Genomic DNA, 17,532 nt, shown 5'->3' with positions numbered 1-17,532 from the left:
TATATACTCAATGGAATATTACTCAGAGCTTTAAAGAAGAGCGAAATTATGGCATTTGCCAGAAAATGGTTGGAGTAGGAGAATATCATGGTAAGCAAAATAAGCCAATCCCATAAAACTAAAGGCCAAATGTTTTCTCTAATTTGTGAATGCTAATTCACAATAAGGTGGGGGTTAGTAGGAAAGAATAGGGTTACCTTAGATTAGGTAGAGGGAAGTGATGGGAGAAGAGGGGAGGAAATTTGGGGATAGGAAAGATAGTAGAATGAAACAGATATTATTACTGTATGTATATATGTGACTACATGACCAATATGATTCTTCAACATGTATACTCAGAAAAATGAGAAATTATATCCCATCTATGCATGATATATCAAAGTGCATAAATGAATTCTACTGTCATGTATAACTAATTAAAACAAACAAACAAACAAAAAGAGACCATGAAATTAATTTGTTTAACTTGGTCAAGGTAAGGCTACTGTATTTAAAATTAGATACAGTTGTTCAAAACCAATTTGACAGTCCTCTAGCCACTACAGTAATCAATATAATTAATGTTATGAAAATGAGAAATCAATACCACTAAAAGGAAATGTTTTAACTGAGTAATAATAATGTAAAGTGAAATATTTTCACCCATTTGTGTAATTATATGAGTCTGTTTTGTAACATACCTAGGTTTGGTTTATCATTTTTCTTGTTCTCTTTTCAAGGTCATTTTCTTGTCATTAATTTGAGCATGTAGTACTTCAATTTCAGATAATAAGCTTCTTCTGTCTATTTTTTGGAGATATTCCATAGCTGCTTGATATTCAATACCCTTTTTGTAACAAAGGAAAAGAAAAAATCAAGTGAAGAGAGTTGTAAAGATAATAAAATTAACAACCAGAAGTCTGAAGAATAAATGAACCACACATGCTAAAGTTTTTTTCTTTTAAAAATTTCATTATTTTTCTTGTCTAAAATGTGGGAAGATTTCTTGCAGATAGATGCTTCTTTACCTCTAAATACTGTAGTGTATTTCCTAAAAATAAGAGCATTCTTTTACATAACTGCAGTATAATGATCAAAAGAGTAATTAACTTATCATAATATTATCTGGTATAGAGAGTTTATTCAAATTTTGCCAAAAGTTCTTTAAGAAAAAAAAAGTGATTCATTCCTTTGTCTTTTGTGATCTTAAATTTTTTAAAGAGTACAGACAGGTTATTTTGTTACATGTCCATTAATTTAAAAAAAAAACTTTTTTGGACTAATGTAAGTCAAAGTACTTGAGGGGTTCAGCCAGCTTTCCCCAATAATAGCTTATATAATCAGAGCACATTATCAAAACTAAGAAACTGACATGGATAAAATTCTATTTAAACTATAGGTTTTAATAAAATTTCATTTGTTTACATGTACTCATTTTTTCTCTTGGCATACAGTACTATGAAATTTCATCACTTGAACAGGTTCATATATATGTACCACAATAAGGGTACAAATTATTTCAATCACCACGGAGACTACTCTGTAGTCCTACCCTCTCTCCCTAATCCTAACCTCTGGCAACTACTGATATGTTCTCTATCACTATAATTTTGTCATTTTTAGAAGTTACATAACACACAGGAAGTTTAGGGTATTGATTGTTCCTTTTTTAATTGGTGAATAGTATTTCATTGTATGAATATATCACAGTTTCTCCATCCATTCACTTACTGGAAAACATCTGGGTTGTTTCAAGTATTTGATTATTACAAAGAAAATTACTGTGAACATTCATAAATAGGTTCATAAATAGACACAAGTTTTCATTTCTGTTGATTAAATATCTACAAGTGTGACTGCTAGGCTGTGTAACAGATGTACGTTTACCTTTACAAGACACTGCCAGATTTAGTTTCCAGAGTAGCAGTCCTACTTTACACTGCTTACCAGCAATGTATGTGACATGCAGTTTCTCTCCCTCTTTACCAGCACTTGGTGGAGTCACTATTTTTTATTGTGCCCAGTCTAATAGATGCATGGTGGCCTCAGTTGGTTGTGGTCTCATATTTCCCCAAGTGGATTCTGATTATGCATTTCATAGAAGTACAACAAATTAATTCCTTCGTATTAGGAAGTACTCGATGTCTTTCTTTCCTCATTACTGGTAATATTGATTCTGATCATTTGGGTGGGGTTTGCAAGGTTTCTCCAGTGTAAAGTTACTGTTTTTCCTTTTGTAGTTAAAAATGCTCTTTTAGGAATTTTACTTTTCTTATCAACTTTTTCACATTAGTTTTAGCATCCACTGTTGATTATTGCTGAATCGATCGTTACTATATTGTTGAATAAAGTATGATCTTATAATTCCTTTGTTCCTTCTACATTTAATAGCTGGCATTCAACTGTGATAATATATATCCATCTATATGAGCTCATGAATTCTTATTTTACTCTTAACTTTAAAATCTGTTACTTTCATTTTGTTTGATCTTTTAATTTTCTAACTTTGGCCAGTGAGGGAACCTTCAACAGGCTTCTGTGACCTTCTGTCATATTCCCTTATTTCTTTGAATAATTCTTTACATGCTGGCAAAATGAGGGATTCCAGGTTTACCTTATTGTCTTCCTACTCTATTCTTGGAATCACCAAATTCAAAAGGATTCCTAATTCTTTTTAATGGATAATATATTTAAAAAAAACAAGTCCTGGGTACTAAGTATTGTGAGAAGATTTAAAAAATTTTTGTTTTAGTTGTAGATGGACACAAAACCTTTAACTTTTTTTTAAAGAGAGAGTGAGAGAGGGGGGAGAGAGAGAGAGAGAGAAAGAATTTTTAATATTTATTTTTTAGTTCTTGGCGGACACAACATCTTTGTTTGTATGTGGTGCTGAGGATCGAACCCGGGCCGCACACATGCCAGGCGAGCGCGCTACCGCTTGAGCCACATCCCCAGCCCAAAAACCTTTAATTAATTAATTTATTTATATGTGGTGCTAAGGATCTAATCCATCAATGTACACTGAGTTGCAACCCCAGCCCTGTGAGAAGATTTTTAACTACTGATTTGATTCTGTTGTAGGTCTTTTCAGGTATTTTATTTCTTCCTGCATGAATTTTGATAAGTGATTTTTTAAAAATTTCACCTCAATTTTTTTATTTTTATAAATAAAATAATTTATAATATTTTGTTATTTTATTTGTTGCATGTTTAATTATGATCTCATCTTCATTTATAACATTTAAAAATCATAATGAATTCTCCAGAAAAGATTTTCTTATTAGCATTTTCAAGGAACCAATTTTTAATGTTTTATCCTCTATATTGTACTGGTTATACTTTATTATAGTTAATCCTCATTATTAATGGATCCTGTGTTTTCAGATTTGTCTACTTGATAAAAAGTTTTTGTAACCCTCAAATCAATACTTGTATTGCTTTGTCAGACATAGTTAGAGTAGTAAAAAATTTAAATTTCCTCATGCACATGTTCCTGGCTGAGTTAAACAAGGGCATACTCTACCTTTGTATTTTAGCTCTCATATTGTACACAAATGTCCTGTTTAGTAACTTGTTTTTCCATATTGTGCTTTTTATTTGTGATTTCATGGTTTTAAATGGCCCACAAGTGAAGGGCTTGGTGTTCCTAAGTGCAAGAAATCTGTGACGTGCTTTAAGGAGAAAATTGTGTTAGATAATCTTCTGTATGATTGCTCTTTGCCGTGTTAAACATTAATGAACAATATACAACACAGAAAGTATTTTTTTTTCTTTTTTTAATGGCACTGAGTACTGAGCCCAGGGCCAAGAGTATGCTAGGCAAGCATTCTACCACTGAGATACATCTCTTCTCCCCTCCCCATATAAGATTTCTTTAAACACAGCCACACAGAAAATAAGATCATGTATTGACTGGTTGATGAAAATATTGTGATTGAGGCTTGCAGTAATCTATTCCTGTATTTCCCACAGGAGCAATGACTCCTTGTAGGTTTATAAAATATAACTACTACAAATAATGAGAAGTGACTGTATCTTATTCCTTCTCTTTTCTTTAGGTTTTACTGCTCTTTTTAACTTTCCACGTTTGAGGACTATCTCATTAATTTTAAGTTTTTCTTACTTTCTAATATAAGACAAAAGGTAATGTTCTTCTCCTTAATACTCCTAGTGGCCCCTGTTAAAAATGCTAATCTTCATACTTAAATTAAGACTCTAAAACAAATCAGCAACTGATTTTCTTATTACTATTAAAAATAGTATTCTTTAAAATAAAATTTTGTTTTGATACCTGTTCTTGTATTCGCTGTTCCAAACACTTTAATAATCCAACTGCATCTTTAGTACCTAGAGCTGTCAGTTCAGTCTGAAATGCAGCTAGCAAAACATTGCACTCCTTTAAGAAAACATGTTGGAGAGCAAGTAGAAATTCCCCTCGCCAGTCCGGGAGGCTCTCATGAGATTGAGAATTATCATAAACCTAGCAGAGTACAAATAACAAAAGTTAGGTTTCAAATAAGCATGTTTTTAAAACATTCCACTAACCAAAATAGGTATTTAAAAGAACGTATGTATTTTCAGACTCAAAAATACATACAATAATTTATGTGAAAATTCATATAAAAAAGAATTTAATTTACAAAGTTCATTATTGTCATTAAAAATAACAATGCTACATAGAATATAATATTCTTTGGGTACCTCAGATTCCCTTTGCACTTGTATTTTGGTAATTAAATCCTTAAGAGATGAGATGATCTTAAGGTAAGCTCTTCTCTCTTCTAGCCAAAATTCTGAAACCTGTTGAATAGAATGATCTTCTCCATCACCACATGGTGACTCAGTAAGAGAAAGCACCTGCATGCCCTCATTATGAACAGCTCTCAGTAATCCCTAGAAACCAAAATCCAAAAGCCAAAGTTATGACAACTCCTCCAAATACTGAAAAAATGAGAGCTACAAAGAAAAATAAATATTAAGCAATATAGCATTATGAAGCAAAATAGATTTAGAAAAGCAACTGCAGAAAAGAAACTCCAGGCACCTTTACTAAATGCCTTCTTCCTGTGGAGAGCTAAGTCAATTGCAATAGATGGTCTATGATTTCCATAGCTTTCCTTCAGTTTAGCTAATGTACTCTTCCCAGATTTAATGATTAGCCACTGATCTGACCAAAAGAAATACTGTGAGAAAAACTTCCATTCCTTGAGACTGCTTTTATAATTTTGGCAAACAAAAACACCAATAATAAAAATTATTTTTTAAATCTTCATAACATAATTATTTAATATATTATATTTTATTATCTGTGGAATATGGGAATAAAATGAAATAGATTCTCATGGATTTTTTTTTCTTTTAAGTCATTTATTTTAGCCTGTTTTCATTTGAAGCATGAGGTGAGTGCTACTCTTTGCTTCTATTTGATGGGTAGACTGTACTAGACTTTGTTTGAGCAACCAGGGATGCTACTTCCAACATCCTTTTTCCTCAATATCTAGTTAACAGAGAATTGACAAAAAGATCTGGTCACTCACTAATCCTGGAAGAAAGGAGGGTGTGGAGGGCAGCATATTTTCTCCCTCTCTCTCTCCCTTCCTTCAATCTTTCTTGCTATACAAGTTTTTTCAGAGATCCAGTATATAACTTTAAATAAACTACAATGTTCAACATAGAAATTATACAGGCTAAGTTTATTAAAATATATACCTTTATTTTCTTTGGAAATGATTCTGTTAAATTTTCACCTTCTTCTCCTCGTCCTTCTGATGCTGTGTCAAATCCCTGATTTTGTGTAAGATAAACTCCCTGACTCCAGTCTGATCCAGAATCTAAAATAAAGAAAACAATCATTTGTTGTTAAACAAACAAACAAACAAAAATTAAAAAAATACCCTCTCCAAACAAAAATAACACGTTTTAATCAAATACTATAAACATTCCAGAATTTTATATAACTTACCACTGGAATATATTTCTCTAGTTTGGTAAGCATTAGAATATGTTAATTCAGGTATCAAGGATCCCTAATTAGAAAAAAAGAAACAACATACATAAATATTTTTGTTTTAATAAAAACAGAACCCAAGGAACTATTTTGCTGTTATAATGCTGTAAAAAGAAAAAAAAGGAAAGAAAAAGAAAAAAACTCAATCTAAGCATACTTGAAATGAAACTATCTATGATTTATAACAAGTCTATAATTTTTTCCTTATGGATTTTACCATAGTAAGAAGAGATAGTTATTATTTAAGGAACCATAACAAGTTGCAAATTTACATAAGAACTCTATTATCTAATACAATGGGGAAATTTAAATTCTAATAGTATAAAGAAGAGATATTTCCCAAATTTCTTTTAAAATTTTTGCTTAAAAACAGATTGTTGACAACAGTGGAAACTCCCCCCACATGACAACAACAAAATAAATACCTCTTTAGGTCTCAGACACTGTATCACTGCCTTCAATGTACCACACTCCTCTGTCAGTAACTCAACAGCAACATAATGTTCCCTCTTTAAAGTTTCAGTTTCTGAAATATGTCTGGATTCCATATCCAAAATTTCAGAGGCATGAAGTTCTTGTATGTTTTCAATTCTTTTAGTAAATTGCCTAATTATTTCAGAGACTTTTTCTGAGGAACAGCTAGTCTGTATATCAATTTGAATTCCTGCATTTTTAACAAGAATTTGTGGAGTCTGGTTGCTCATGTTGACCTTGAGTATTTGGTCCGTTTGGGATGCAGTGTTTTTACCTACTTCAATAGGAAGTGGCTCTAAGCAGATGTTTCTGTTTGTTGGTACTTCAGACTTATGCTCTTTTATTAAGAAGTGGGATAATTTCTTTTTTTCCTCATCAAGTTGATTCTTAACTTGGCTTAAATCTCTCTGAAGAGATGCCATATTTGTCTCTTTTACCTGAAACACAGATAAATTAAGTTGAAAATCTTGCACATCAAATGAAGAACTTACAGTGGAGAGGGAAAGAGTATAATTTCATTTATATGTTCACTTGCCTCAGAATAATAGGAAAAACACTTTGGAAACTGTAATACATATATACTTTCGCATGTATGTATGGTCACAGGTTACTACAAAATTGAAATAATTTTATTAGCCTTTACTTTTGTTTCTCAAGGGATTTAAGTTCTCTTTAACAGCAGTTTTTCGCTTCCTTTACTAAAAGACTAGAGATTAAAAGCATTCTTCTAATATAAAGATTCCTAGCAAAACAAGCAAGGAGATGGTGAATAGATTTATAACAATGGAATTTTTCAAAAAGACTTGTAAATTTAGTTTAAGTTATGGCTCTGGACTTGTTTCTATAGGACATTTTGAAAGGGAATTAAGATGGGTAGAAATGAATGAATTAGGAGTTATGTTACTTGTCTTACCAAAAGCTCTTTTTGAAGTTTTTCTGTCCTTTCTTTGAAAGTGGCAAGTTCTTCTTTGGTAGCCACCAACTCGATTCTAAGAGCCTCAAGTTCTTCAAAAAACCCACTTTCTCCACTGGCATTTATTAACTCAGTAGTTGTCTGGATAACAGTAGAAAACATAAGAAATACACCATTTAAAAAAAAAAAGCTAAGTTCAAAGCATTTACACATTCTAATGAAGCTTTTCCAATACTGACTGCCTAGGGGTTTTAGTGATAAATGCTCTTTCAACAAATAGTGAAACATTTTAAGAACTATCGTTTTGTATTCTTAAGGAAATAAGAAAGATTTTCTGGGAATGAAAGACAAATCATGCCATTAATATATATATATATATATAACATTTATAAATTATTGATAAAAGTATTCTTTGTGCCACTCAAAAGTTTCATATTTATATTACTTTCCTCAAAAGATATGAGCTCAAAGATAATTATTATAAGTTATACCTAAAAAGTTATATTAATATTTTAATAATTATTTTAATAATTATTTTAATAATTATTACCTAATATGCAATTCCAATGAGCTAGGAAGAAGAAGTATAGTGAATGAAATTATTATCCTTTGCCAATATAAATTAAGTAGACATAAAATCCCAATGTATCAATTAATCTTCTGGGGCAGGTAAGACTGAACTTCTGGTACTTGAAATTGTAAGTTTATTAAGTGAGGGAACTTGAAGGAAAAAAGTCTTTGTCATGTCTGTCATACACTAAGAAATAACTGCAATTTCTGATCTTGTAAGTAGACTTAGGTCAGTTACAAATTTTTCCTAAGAAGAATAAAATCTATTATGAGGCATAAAATTTGCCAAGCTAATAACTTGTTACTCATATTAATTCAATATGAATATATTTTGATATTTTTATAATTGTATCTCACCTACGTAACTTTCACAGATTTTATGCCAAAATTGTTTTTGCAAAATTGTGGTATGACCATTTTATGAAGCTCTCCCCCAACCAAAAAAAAAAAATTGTGCTGGTATTAATTAAAAATCATCTATTAATAAACTGTCTTCGGTGCAAGATTAGAATGTATAGAATACTCATGAATATACATTATTGTGGTGGTGATGATTATGGGGTGCACTATGGTACTTAAAAGAGATGATGACATAACATACTTAGTAGAGGTACATTAAGGGGGAAAATATCCACAGAAATTCTAGAGGACATTTGCTAAATTTAATGTTTCCATATTTATTTGAACTATTCTAATTAATGACAACCCTGATTGAATAAAGATGTTTGAAGATCACAAAATATAATTTGGGCCCATTATTCTAGTGATAATAAAATGACCCTATATTGTTAAATTTAATCTGGTCTCTATACCTTGAGTTTCTGTGTAAGAAATGTTACTTGTCTGCAATGTAACTTGGTAGGAAATCAAATGAACAGAGTATAATCAACTACTAAGTCTCAGCCAATGATAGTAGGCAACTATGTTTCAGCCAATCATAGGCAATCAACCAATCAAATCACATCCAAACAAGGTCTAGCCATGACCAATCAAGCAATTTCTGAATTTTATTTGTGAGTTCTGCCTCTAAATACCACCCACTGTTGCACAGTGAAACTGTTTGAATCTCTTCTGGTTCTGAGTGTTGCACAATGCATGTAGCACTTTTTGCTCAAACAAATTCTTTAGTTTGTCTAAAGTTCTTTAAGAACAGTATGATTTTTTTAAATAAAATCCCATTATGTATAAATTGGTAGGTGTCAGCAGAACTGTTTGACTTAGTAAATTACCAATCAGCTTAATAAGCAAAGGAAAAAAAAAGAGTTTCTTAGGGTATTTTATGTGAAAAACTCAAATATAAAACTAACCTTGAGAACAAAATCTCCGTGAGGGCTTCTTTTCCTTTCTTTTCCTTCAAGTTTTTTCTTACTGTCCTCCAGTAACTTCTGCAGTTCTATCTGCTTCTTTTCTTTTTCCAAAGCATTTTTCTCTGCAGTTTCTACTTGTTCTTTTTTTGAAATCAAAGTAGTATGCATTTCAATCACTTGTCTTTCTAAGTCTGATATTCTCAAGGTTAATGCAGACATATCTGACTCCATCTTGTTTTCTGTTATTTGATTTAAATTCTGCATATTTTCCTTTTCAAATTCTGATGAAGCTACTCCTTTATCTTGATAGAATTTCACATATTCCTGAACTGCCTCAAGTTGGACTTGACTTACAAGAGCAGCAGCTACTTTCTCCTCAAGTACTTTCTGTAGGTTTACGATCTTCTTCTGAAGCATTTCTGTTTCAGATTGGCCTTGTTCTTTTATGTCTTCTATTTGTTTATAACACTGGATAAGTTCTAAGTCCTTTGCGCTAACAGAGCTCTCAAGCTGTAGCAGTTTCGTTTCCAAATTTCTGGAAACTTTGGTGCTTTCTTCAAAAGATCTGAGATACATCTTGTTCTCAGGGGGTTTAAGAACATCTTCAATATGGATTACTTCCAGTTCGGGTTGGTCTTTGCTGATATCATCTATAGTCATGCTAACACTTTCATCTGGTATACTTTGGATTTTTTCCTTAGGGTCATGTTCTCTCTTCAAGTTGACTAATTCTTGTGTTAGCGGATCCATTTTAAAATTGGTTTCTTTAAGTACATTTTTTGTGAAGGCCATTTCTTCATTAGTGATTTCTACTTGCTGTTCCAAAGCCAGCTTTTCAGCTATAACCTTTTCTAACTGATGTTTCAAGCTGTCCTCTTGTTCTGAGGGGGTACTGGTATCCACCAACATATTCTGTTCAATATATGACAATTCCTCCTGAAGTTTTTCAATCACTTCATTGAGCTTGTCTGTTTCTTCTTCTCTATTTTTCTTCAAACGTTCTTGATCACTCTTCAGACATTCTATTTGGGCTTCAAGATCCCTTATCAGTTCATTTTTTTCTTCAAAATCCTATTAGTTAATGAAAAAGGGAAACACAGAAAAGTATGTATTCATATTTTAAAATTTTGTTTTATTTTAGGGTAAAAACTTAAAGATGATCAGGCACAAAAGCTGTATGCTTGTCAGACACATTATGTTACAATAATAGACCAACAATATAGACCAACACCTCCCTTATCACATCAAACAAAGACCTTATTTAGAACATCATTCTGGAAGTTCTATTAAACATAAGTGGCTTATGCTTTTAGTATTTGATTCTCTATTAGGAAAATGTCAACATTAGTACATTTTATTGGAAAGGATAAAATACTGAATTAAGTCTATAACAGATGGCATCCAAAGCTAATTACTCTATTTAACTATATTAGATTTCAAATAATAACCAATTTTAAATGAGTATACCTTGTTATCTGTTGTAAGTCTAATTTGTTGATGAAAGTCTCTAATTTGCTCATTTAATCGATCAATTTCTACCTCTTTTTCCTGTATTATTTGAGCAAATTTCCCAAATAGCATATGCTGGTCATGAGTAGAGATAGCCTCAGGATCCTTCATGGCAAATCTCAATTTCTCCATTTCATCCTAGTGACAAAAATAACCATCATAGTTGGATGTATTAATGACATGGCATTTTTCACAACATTGTTTCAATTAAGTCTTATAAAAAATACATTTCCTACAATGTACAAGTAAAAAAAAATTAGACACAATGTAGATCAATAATTCTTGAAATATTTTCATAAAAGATCTCAAAAATTTAATTATGAACAGAAAATAAGTTCCATGCAAATCTATTTGCTTGCTAGTGTTCTTTGAGTATTATTTAGATCTGGACTTAGTAAATGTTTATTATAACTACATAGGAGCAAAACTTATTATCTCTTTATAGAAAAAAAATTTTCTAAAATAGTTACCTTGAATAATTTATTTTCTTGTTCAAGTTCCTGTAGACGGGTAGTGGATTCCTTTTTCTGTATTTCCAATTGCATATGTAGTTGCTGAACTTCTTCATTTTTATTTTCAAGCTCATCTCTAAATTGCTCTAGTTGTTCTTCTAAGTTTGTTATCTTTAATATCAAAATTATGAAAAGTAAAGAAAAAAAAAACTTTACACAGATGTTTGTCAAGATAGAATTAAGAATGTTGGGGCTGGGGCTGTAGCTCAGTGGTAGAGCGCCTGCTGTGCACATGTGAGGCACTGGGTTCGATCCTCAGTACCACATAAAAATAAAGATATTGTGTCCAACTACAACTAAAAAAATTTTAAAAAAAAGAATGTTGTATTTGCTTTACAAAGTACATATGCTTAATTCATAAGAATAAAGGAAAGTGGTTTTCTAAGCCAGCCATACCTGTATGGTTCCTAGACATGCTCACACTGCACATTCTTTTTTTTGTTTTTTGGTTTGTTTATTTTGTTTTTGTTTTGGCACTGGGGACTGAACCCAAGGGAGCTTTATCATGGAACCACATCCCCAGCCCTTTTTTTCATTTTATAGTTTTTAGATAGAGTCATGCTAAGTAAGTTGCTTAGGGTTTTGCTAAGTTGCTGAGGCTGGCCTCAAACTTGCAATCTTCCTGCCTCAGACTTCTGAGTTGTGGGATTATAGGTGTGTGCCACCGTGCCTGTCACACTGCACATTCTTAAACCATCTTGCCCAATTAGAAGACACCTTAAAGAAGGACACCAGGAAACATTTTCTACCATAAGCAGAAAGAGTCACAGAAAGGAGCAGTCCACATGCTAACTCTTATGTTAAATTCAGTTAAAATTAAGTTAGTTGCTATTGAAAAGCTTAGAAAAATTGTAGAATTAATTCAGTTATTCTAGTATCAAATAAAACTAACTTAATATAGTCCCACAAATATCTAATTATAATCCATTGAATGCCCTGGCTGCTTTGTGGTTTGATTAAGCAGATGGAAGCAGAGATACACAATAAGGTCAAGAGATCTTTAGGTCTGAATTGCAGAGTAAGTTAACAAAATAATTTTAGTAGAAAATCAGAGAGCTCTTACTTATAGGAAAACAGAAATTTAATTTTTGAAGATAGATTATTAGTAATAAAAGTAAAACAATCCTCTTTGATGGTTATACAAAAAAAATGAACCTGATGACGAATATTAAGAGCTAATTATTGCTCTATTTAAAAAAAATGGGTTTGAGGACATTAGCAGTCACTTTAGCTCACTGCTTCACAGCTACTTAATATTTAATAAATGAATTTATAAACATATATTTACTTGATGATCAAAAATGTTGCATTAACAGCAACCTAAGATGCAGAAGCAGTGTTTAGTAGTAACTGGCCCAGAGCCAACTTTAAATCATTTAGTGCCTTAAAGTTGAAAAGGGGCATATATTGCTTATATACTGATACATCACATAATTAGAATCATTCTAGCACAGGCAAGGCAAGGCCTTAAAAATCAGCCTAAAAAAAGAAATCAGCAAGGAAAAAAAATCAGCCTAATATTTCTTAAACAGAAATGGTATCAATACTAAATAATGGCTATTATTTATAGAGAATTACTGCTAGGCATAGGTACAAAGTACTTTATATATTGTTATTTTTTAAAAAGCCTGTAACAACCTTAGGAGCTCTATTCTATGATTAACTCCATTTCAGAACTGAGGAAGGGAGTTACAGCAAGGAGTAACTTGTCCTGAGGTCACATGTCTACTATGTGGTGAAACCACCTTTTGAACCTGGGGAGTTCCAGTCCTAAACTATAATTTATCCTGTTTCTAATAACTAATGTCTAAGACCTCTACTTAAATTTTTTTTGTAACACTGATATTGAACTCTGTAGACACTAAAATACATTTAGTGGTTGTACATATATAATTTCCAGGTTAGTTTATTGAAAATTGTGATGACTGTATCTTCTTCAAAGTTATCTGACAGTATGTACACCTATTCTCTTCTATAACAAATTTTAATGACAAGGTATTATAAAATCAACATACACATAGTTATTTAAGTAAAATTGCTGCCCCACCTCACATGACCTTTTTTTTTCCTTGTAATATCACTTAATAGTCAAATTCTTAGCTCTATGTCTTAAAAGCCCTGCTACTCAAAGTGTAGTCTCTGGAGCAGCAGAATAGGCATCATGTGAGAGCACGTTTGATGCACAGAATCTTGTGCTGCACTCAAGATCTGCATTTTGGAAGCTGAGGTTGTGGCTCAGTGGTAGAGCGCTTGCCTAGCATGCGTGAGGCACAGGGTTTGATCTTCAGCTATCAGCACCACATTTTAAAAAAAAAAGGTATTTAGTTTCTCTACAACTAAAAATTAAAAAAAAAAAAAGATTAAAAAAAAGACCTGCACTTTAACAAGATCCCCAGCTGATTCATATGCAGAGAAGGACTGGTTTAAAGTACTAACATTTTTTTATTTTAAGTAGCTGAACTTTAGACATCACATCAGACTTTAGTTTCTCCAAATGACACTATGGAACATTCTTGTTATTCAAGCAGACTCTAGTTTCAGGCTGTCTTATAACAACACCCAAACCAGAACATTAGAAAGGTTTAAACTTGTTTTACTTATCTACCAATTGATATCTAGACTATTTGGATGACACTGATTTGTACCTATTTGAGTCTTATTTTATTTTTTAAGTGTTTTTTTCTCTTAAAAAAAAAAGTATAGGGGCTGGGGTTGTGGCTCAGTGGTAGAGCATTTGCCTGGCATGTGTGAGCCACTGTGTTCGATTCTCAGCACCACATATAATCAAAAAATAAAATAAAGGTCCATCAACAACTTAAAAAAATGTTAAAAAACTTATATATGTTCCACTAATTAGATAGCATATTCCTTGAAGTCTGGTGTTGATTTCACAACTGAACAAAAGTGCTCTACATTCAGAAACAGCTTAATAATAAATGTTGAATGACAGTCTTTAACATTTTTCACTAACAAGCAAAATATATTCAGTGTTCTGGCATCATAGCATCATAGGGTTCCAGAATCAGTTCTTTCTGTCTGTACTAAGTACTAACCTCTCTTAAGGATCAGGTCACACACTGGCAAATTAGGAGATTTTAGAACAGAATCTATTCCCAGGGAGAGTGTTAAGGGTTAATGGGACAAGGCATCTAATATACTTTCTAGCCCTCAGCCCTCAGCAAAGTTAACTATTATTTACTATTGCTATCTGTAAACTAGAGCTCATTAGTTCTACAGAGAGCTAAAACTTACTGATCCTTTTCCCAAAATAACTATTTTCTCCACAATATTTCCTTCTCCTATAAGAAGCTGTTTTCTTCTTTTTATTCATCCCACATTTCTAAATAGTCTAATGAACTTTCAAAAAATGTTTTATACAAATCTAGGTTTTAGGAGTATTTGAACGTCTCAACTATAATGATACATAAAGATATCTTTATGTTTATACTCAATAGGATATCTGAAAACATTTGCCTAGTTTTCAGGATAGAATGCTTAAGTTATTTTCATTAAAAGACATATGCTTTAATTCTACATTCATACCTCTCATTATTCAGTTATAGGTAAGGGAGTGAGTTCTGATATAATACTCATTATAGTTATTTAAAGCAAGTAAATGAAGGTCAGCTGTTATTTTAATTTGTATATATTCACTCAACATCTTTGGCTCTGGGTCTCTATCTGCAAAAACTGAAAGTCAGTTAACAGATGCTCTCTATGGTTTCTTATAGTTCTGTACTACTAGTACTATGATCCTGAGTAAAAGGTAGATGTTTATTAGAAACTTAATTCAGGAAATTAAGGTGTTAGTAGATATATATTACATTCAAATGATAATAAAAATAATAGGGCATGGTGGCACATGAATGTAGTTACAGCTACTCAGGAAGCTGATGTGAGAGGATTGCTTGAACCCTGTAATTTGGAGTTTATAGTCAGCCTGGCACTATACTTAATGGCTTCCATCTCAAAATACAAAAACAAAAACAAAAAAACCTATGTGTGTGTGTGTGTGTGTGTGTGTGTGTGTGTGTGTGTATGTATAGAATTAGGGCTAAGGAAATAACTCAGTGATGGAATGCTTGTGTGAGGCCCTTTGAGCCCCAGAACACACACACAAATGAAGAGAAACAACTAGTAAGCTACATCAAGTATCCTTAATCAACTACCACTACTTTTAGATCCAGTTGTGAAGGTTCATTTTTTGGGGGAGGAGATTATTCAGTATTTAAGATAAATCATTAAGTATTAATTCCTTTCAAATATACAGAAATAGTTACACACACAAAAAGTGTGCTCACTGCTTCCATGAAAACTCCAAACTTAATAAACAAGAACTTCTCAGATGTTACATAAAAATGGGAAAACGATCCTTCTCATGGATCATTTCAACTATAGTAATTTCTATGGATTCCTTTTTTCTTCTTTGAACTACAAATTCACTGAACCGTCATTTTAGCTGATGTCTAAATTAGTTTTGTAAACAGATTTCCAAGTACTTATTACCAAATACTTCTATGATATTTAAGCAAAATAAGTAATTATTAAAATAAATTTAAATGTTCTGAGAAAAATTCTATGGAAAGAGACAAAAACATAATTAAAAACATTTTAAACATTTAAAATTATTTATTACTATACAATGTTGAGTATTATATGTTTTAGGAAAACTACTAGTAGACAAAGAAAGTTAAAATTACTATAGCTCTAAAGGTAAATTTTCTTTTCTTGTTCTCACAGGGGTATTATTATGTTGCCTAGGCTGACCTTAACCTCCTTGGCTCAAGTGATTCATTCTCCTGCCTCAGAGTCCTGAGAAGCAGGGACTACAGGCATGCACCACCATGCCTAATTGGATCCTTCTCTTTAAGAAGGAGGGAGAAGGGCAACACAGGATAACTTTATAGTTACTTTCTTGTTATTATTATTTTGTGGTGCTGCAGATTCAAACCCACATTGAGCTAAATTCCCATTCCTAGTTCATTATTAATCTTTTAAGCACAAGCTTCATATGTTGTAAAACAATACTATCAATTCTCAGGGAAAAGTTTAAAAAGAAAAAGGAAAGCAAGCAAACCCAAATTCACAGTAGAGAGGAGCAAAAACTCAATGCCCATAGCACGAACAGGAGAAAATAGATGCTGCCTTTTGTCCTAACTACTACATTTCTCCACTGTCCTCTTCATTCAGCCCGTACCTGCTAAATTATCCTTTCTCCCTCTCTAAATTTCTTCTTGCTTCAAAGTGCTCACACTAGGTATCCTCTCAACCTGGAATAAACTTCCTTCATAAGCTTATCAGTTCACATGTTTATTGTCTTGAAGATCAATTTAGGCACTGAATTGAGAAAGTCTATACTTTGGTTTTAGACCACAAACTTCATTTTGTTCAAATGATATTTTCAAGGTAAGTGATTTTAAAATAACTCAAAACATATTTTGTCATTTAAAAATAAAGTGGTAGAGCGCTTGCCTAGTATGTGTGAGGCACTGGGTTCAATCCTCAGAACCATGTAAGTAAATAAAACAAAAGATATTTGCCCATCTACATCTAACACACACACACACACACACACACACACACACACACACACACGAAAGAAAAAAAAAGTCCTTACCTCTTTCTCTTTTCTGTCAGGTATAATTTACAATGAGAACTTAACATGTACTATGTCCATAAGACAACCAAGAATACTATGATCTGACTTATTTTATACTTCACACCAATATTGTTTCACTTAATCAAATACCTTATAATTAATAAAACACATTAAAGTCAAGACTGGACTTCATACTTTCATTCTCTATTAATCAGCATTATTGCTACTGTTTTAAACTGAAGATATTTTTATAAGTTTTTCTTTTTTATATTCAAAGAAGCATACTTACAGATTCGCCAACTATAAATGTTTTGTCTTTGGAAAACATTTCTTCTGAAATAGTTAGTTGGTGGACCTCTGATTCTACTATATCATCAAGATGATCACTGTTTGGTAACAGAACTTCTCCATCTTCTCCTAACTCTTTACTAAGTGGCTTAAATTCCTCTTTAAATTTCATGTCCAATGCATCAGAGGTCTGAAGATCAATTTGATCCTGAGATAATTTCATTTCATTAAAATAATGTTTTTCATTTTGCTGACAGAAAGTATGTGCTTGTTTTGATGACATAGTATTTTCTTTTCCCTTTGATAGTCTAGATAGTTCAGTTTGGTGAGCAAATGCAACGCTCATTGACACAATGACCTAAAGAAATCAATCA

The 17,532-nt window shown here is 32.0% G+C and overlaps 2 protein-coding genes across 2 annotated transcripts; both read right to left on the bottom strand.

Annotated features, from left to right (window-relative positions):
- Positions 1 to 694: 694 nt before the first annotated feature.
- On the bottom strand, positions 695 to 5,978 carry LOC308640092 (A-kinase anchor protein 9-like; the record flags this gene model as incomplete). The annotated part of the gene is made up of 5 exons (XM_081312130.1): positions 5,942 to 5,978; positions 5,689 to 5,810; positions 4,681 to 4,872; positions 4,271 to 4,459; positions 695 to 826 (listed from the first exon to the last, which is right to left on the bottom strand). The coding sequence occupies exons 3-5, from the start codon at positions 4,840 to 4,842 to the stop codon at positions 695 to 697; spliced, it is 483 nt and encodes a 160-aa protein (XP_081168256.1). The 5' UTR covers positions 4,843 to 4,872; positions 5,689 to 5,810; positions 5,942 to 5,978.
- A 4,009-nt stretch (positions 5,979 to 9,987) lies between these two features.
- Positions 9,988 to 17,330, bottom strand: LOC308640091 (A-kinase anchor protein 9-like; the record flags this gene model as incomplete). Its single annotated transcript, XM_081312129.1, has 5 exons — positions 9,988 to 10,014; positions 10,064 to 10,321; positions 10,718 to 10,897; positions 11,230 to 11,382; positions 17,160 to 17,330. The coding sequence occupies 5 exons, from the start codon at positions 17,328 to 17,330 to the stop codon at positions 9,988 to 9,990; spliced, it is 789 nt and encodes a 262-aa protein (XP_081168255.1).
- Between the last annotated feature and the right edge of the window lie 202 nt (positions 17,331 to 17,532).

This window comes from Spermophilus citellus (genome assembly GCF_964194105.1).
Source record: "Spermophilus citellus genome assembly, contig: SCAFFOLD_122, whole genome shotgun sequence".
Lineage (NCBI taxonomy): Eukaryota > Metazoa > Chordata > Mammalia > Rodentia > Sciuridae > Spermophilus > Spermophilus citellus.
The sequence above is the reverse complement of the archived record's forward strand: the minus strand, read 5'-3'. Positions and strand labels throughout refer to the sequence as shown.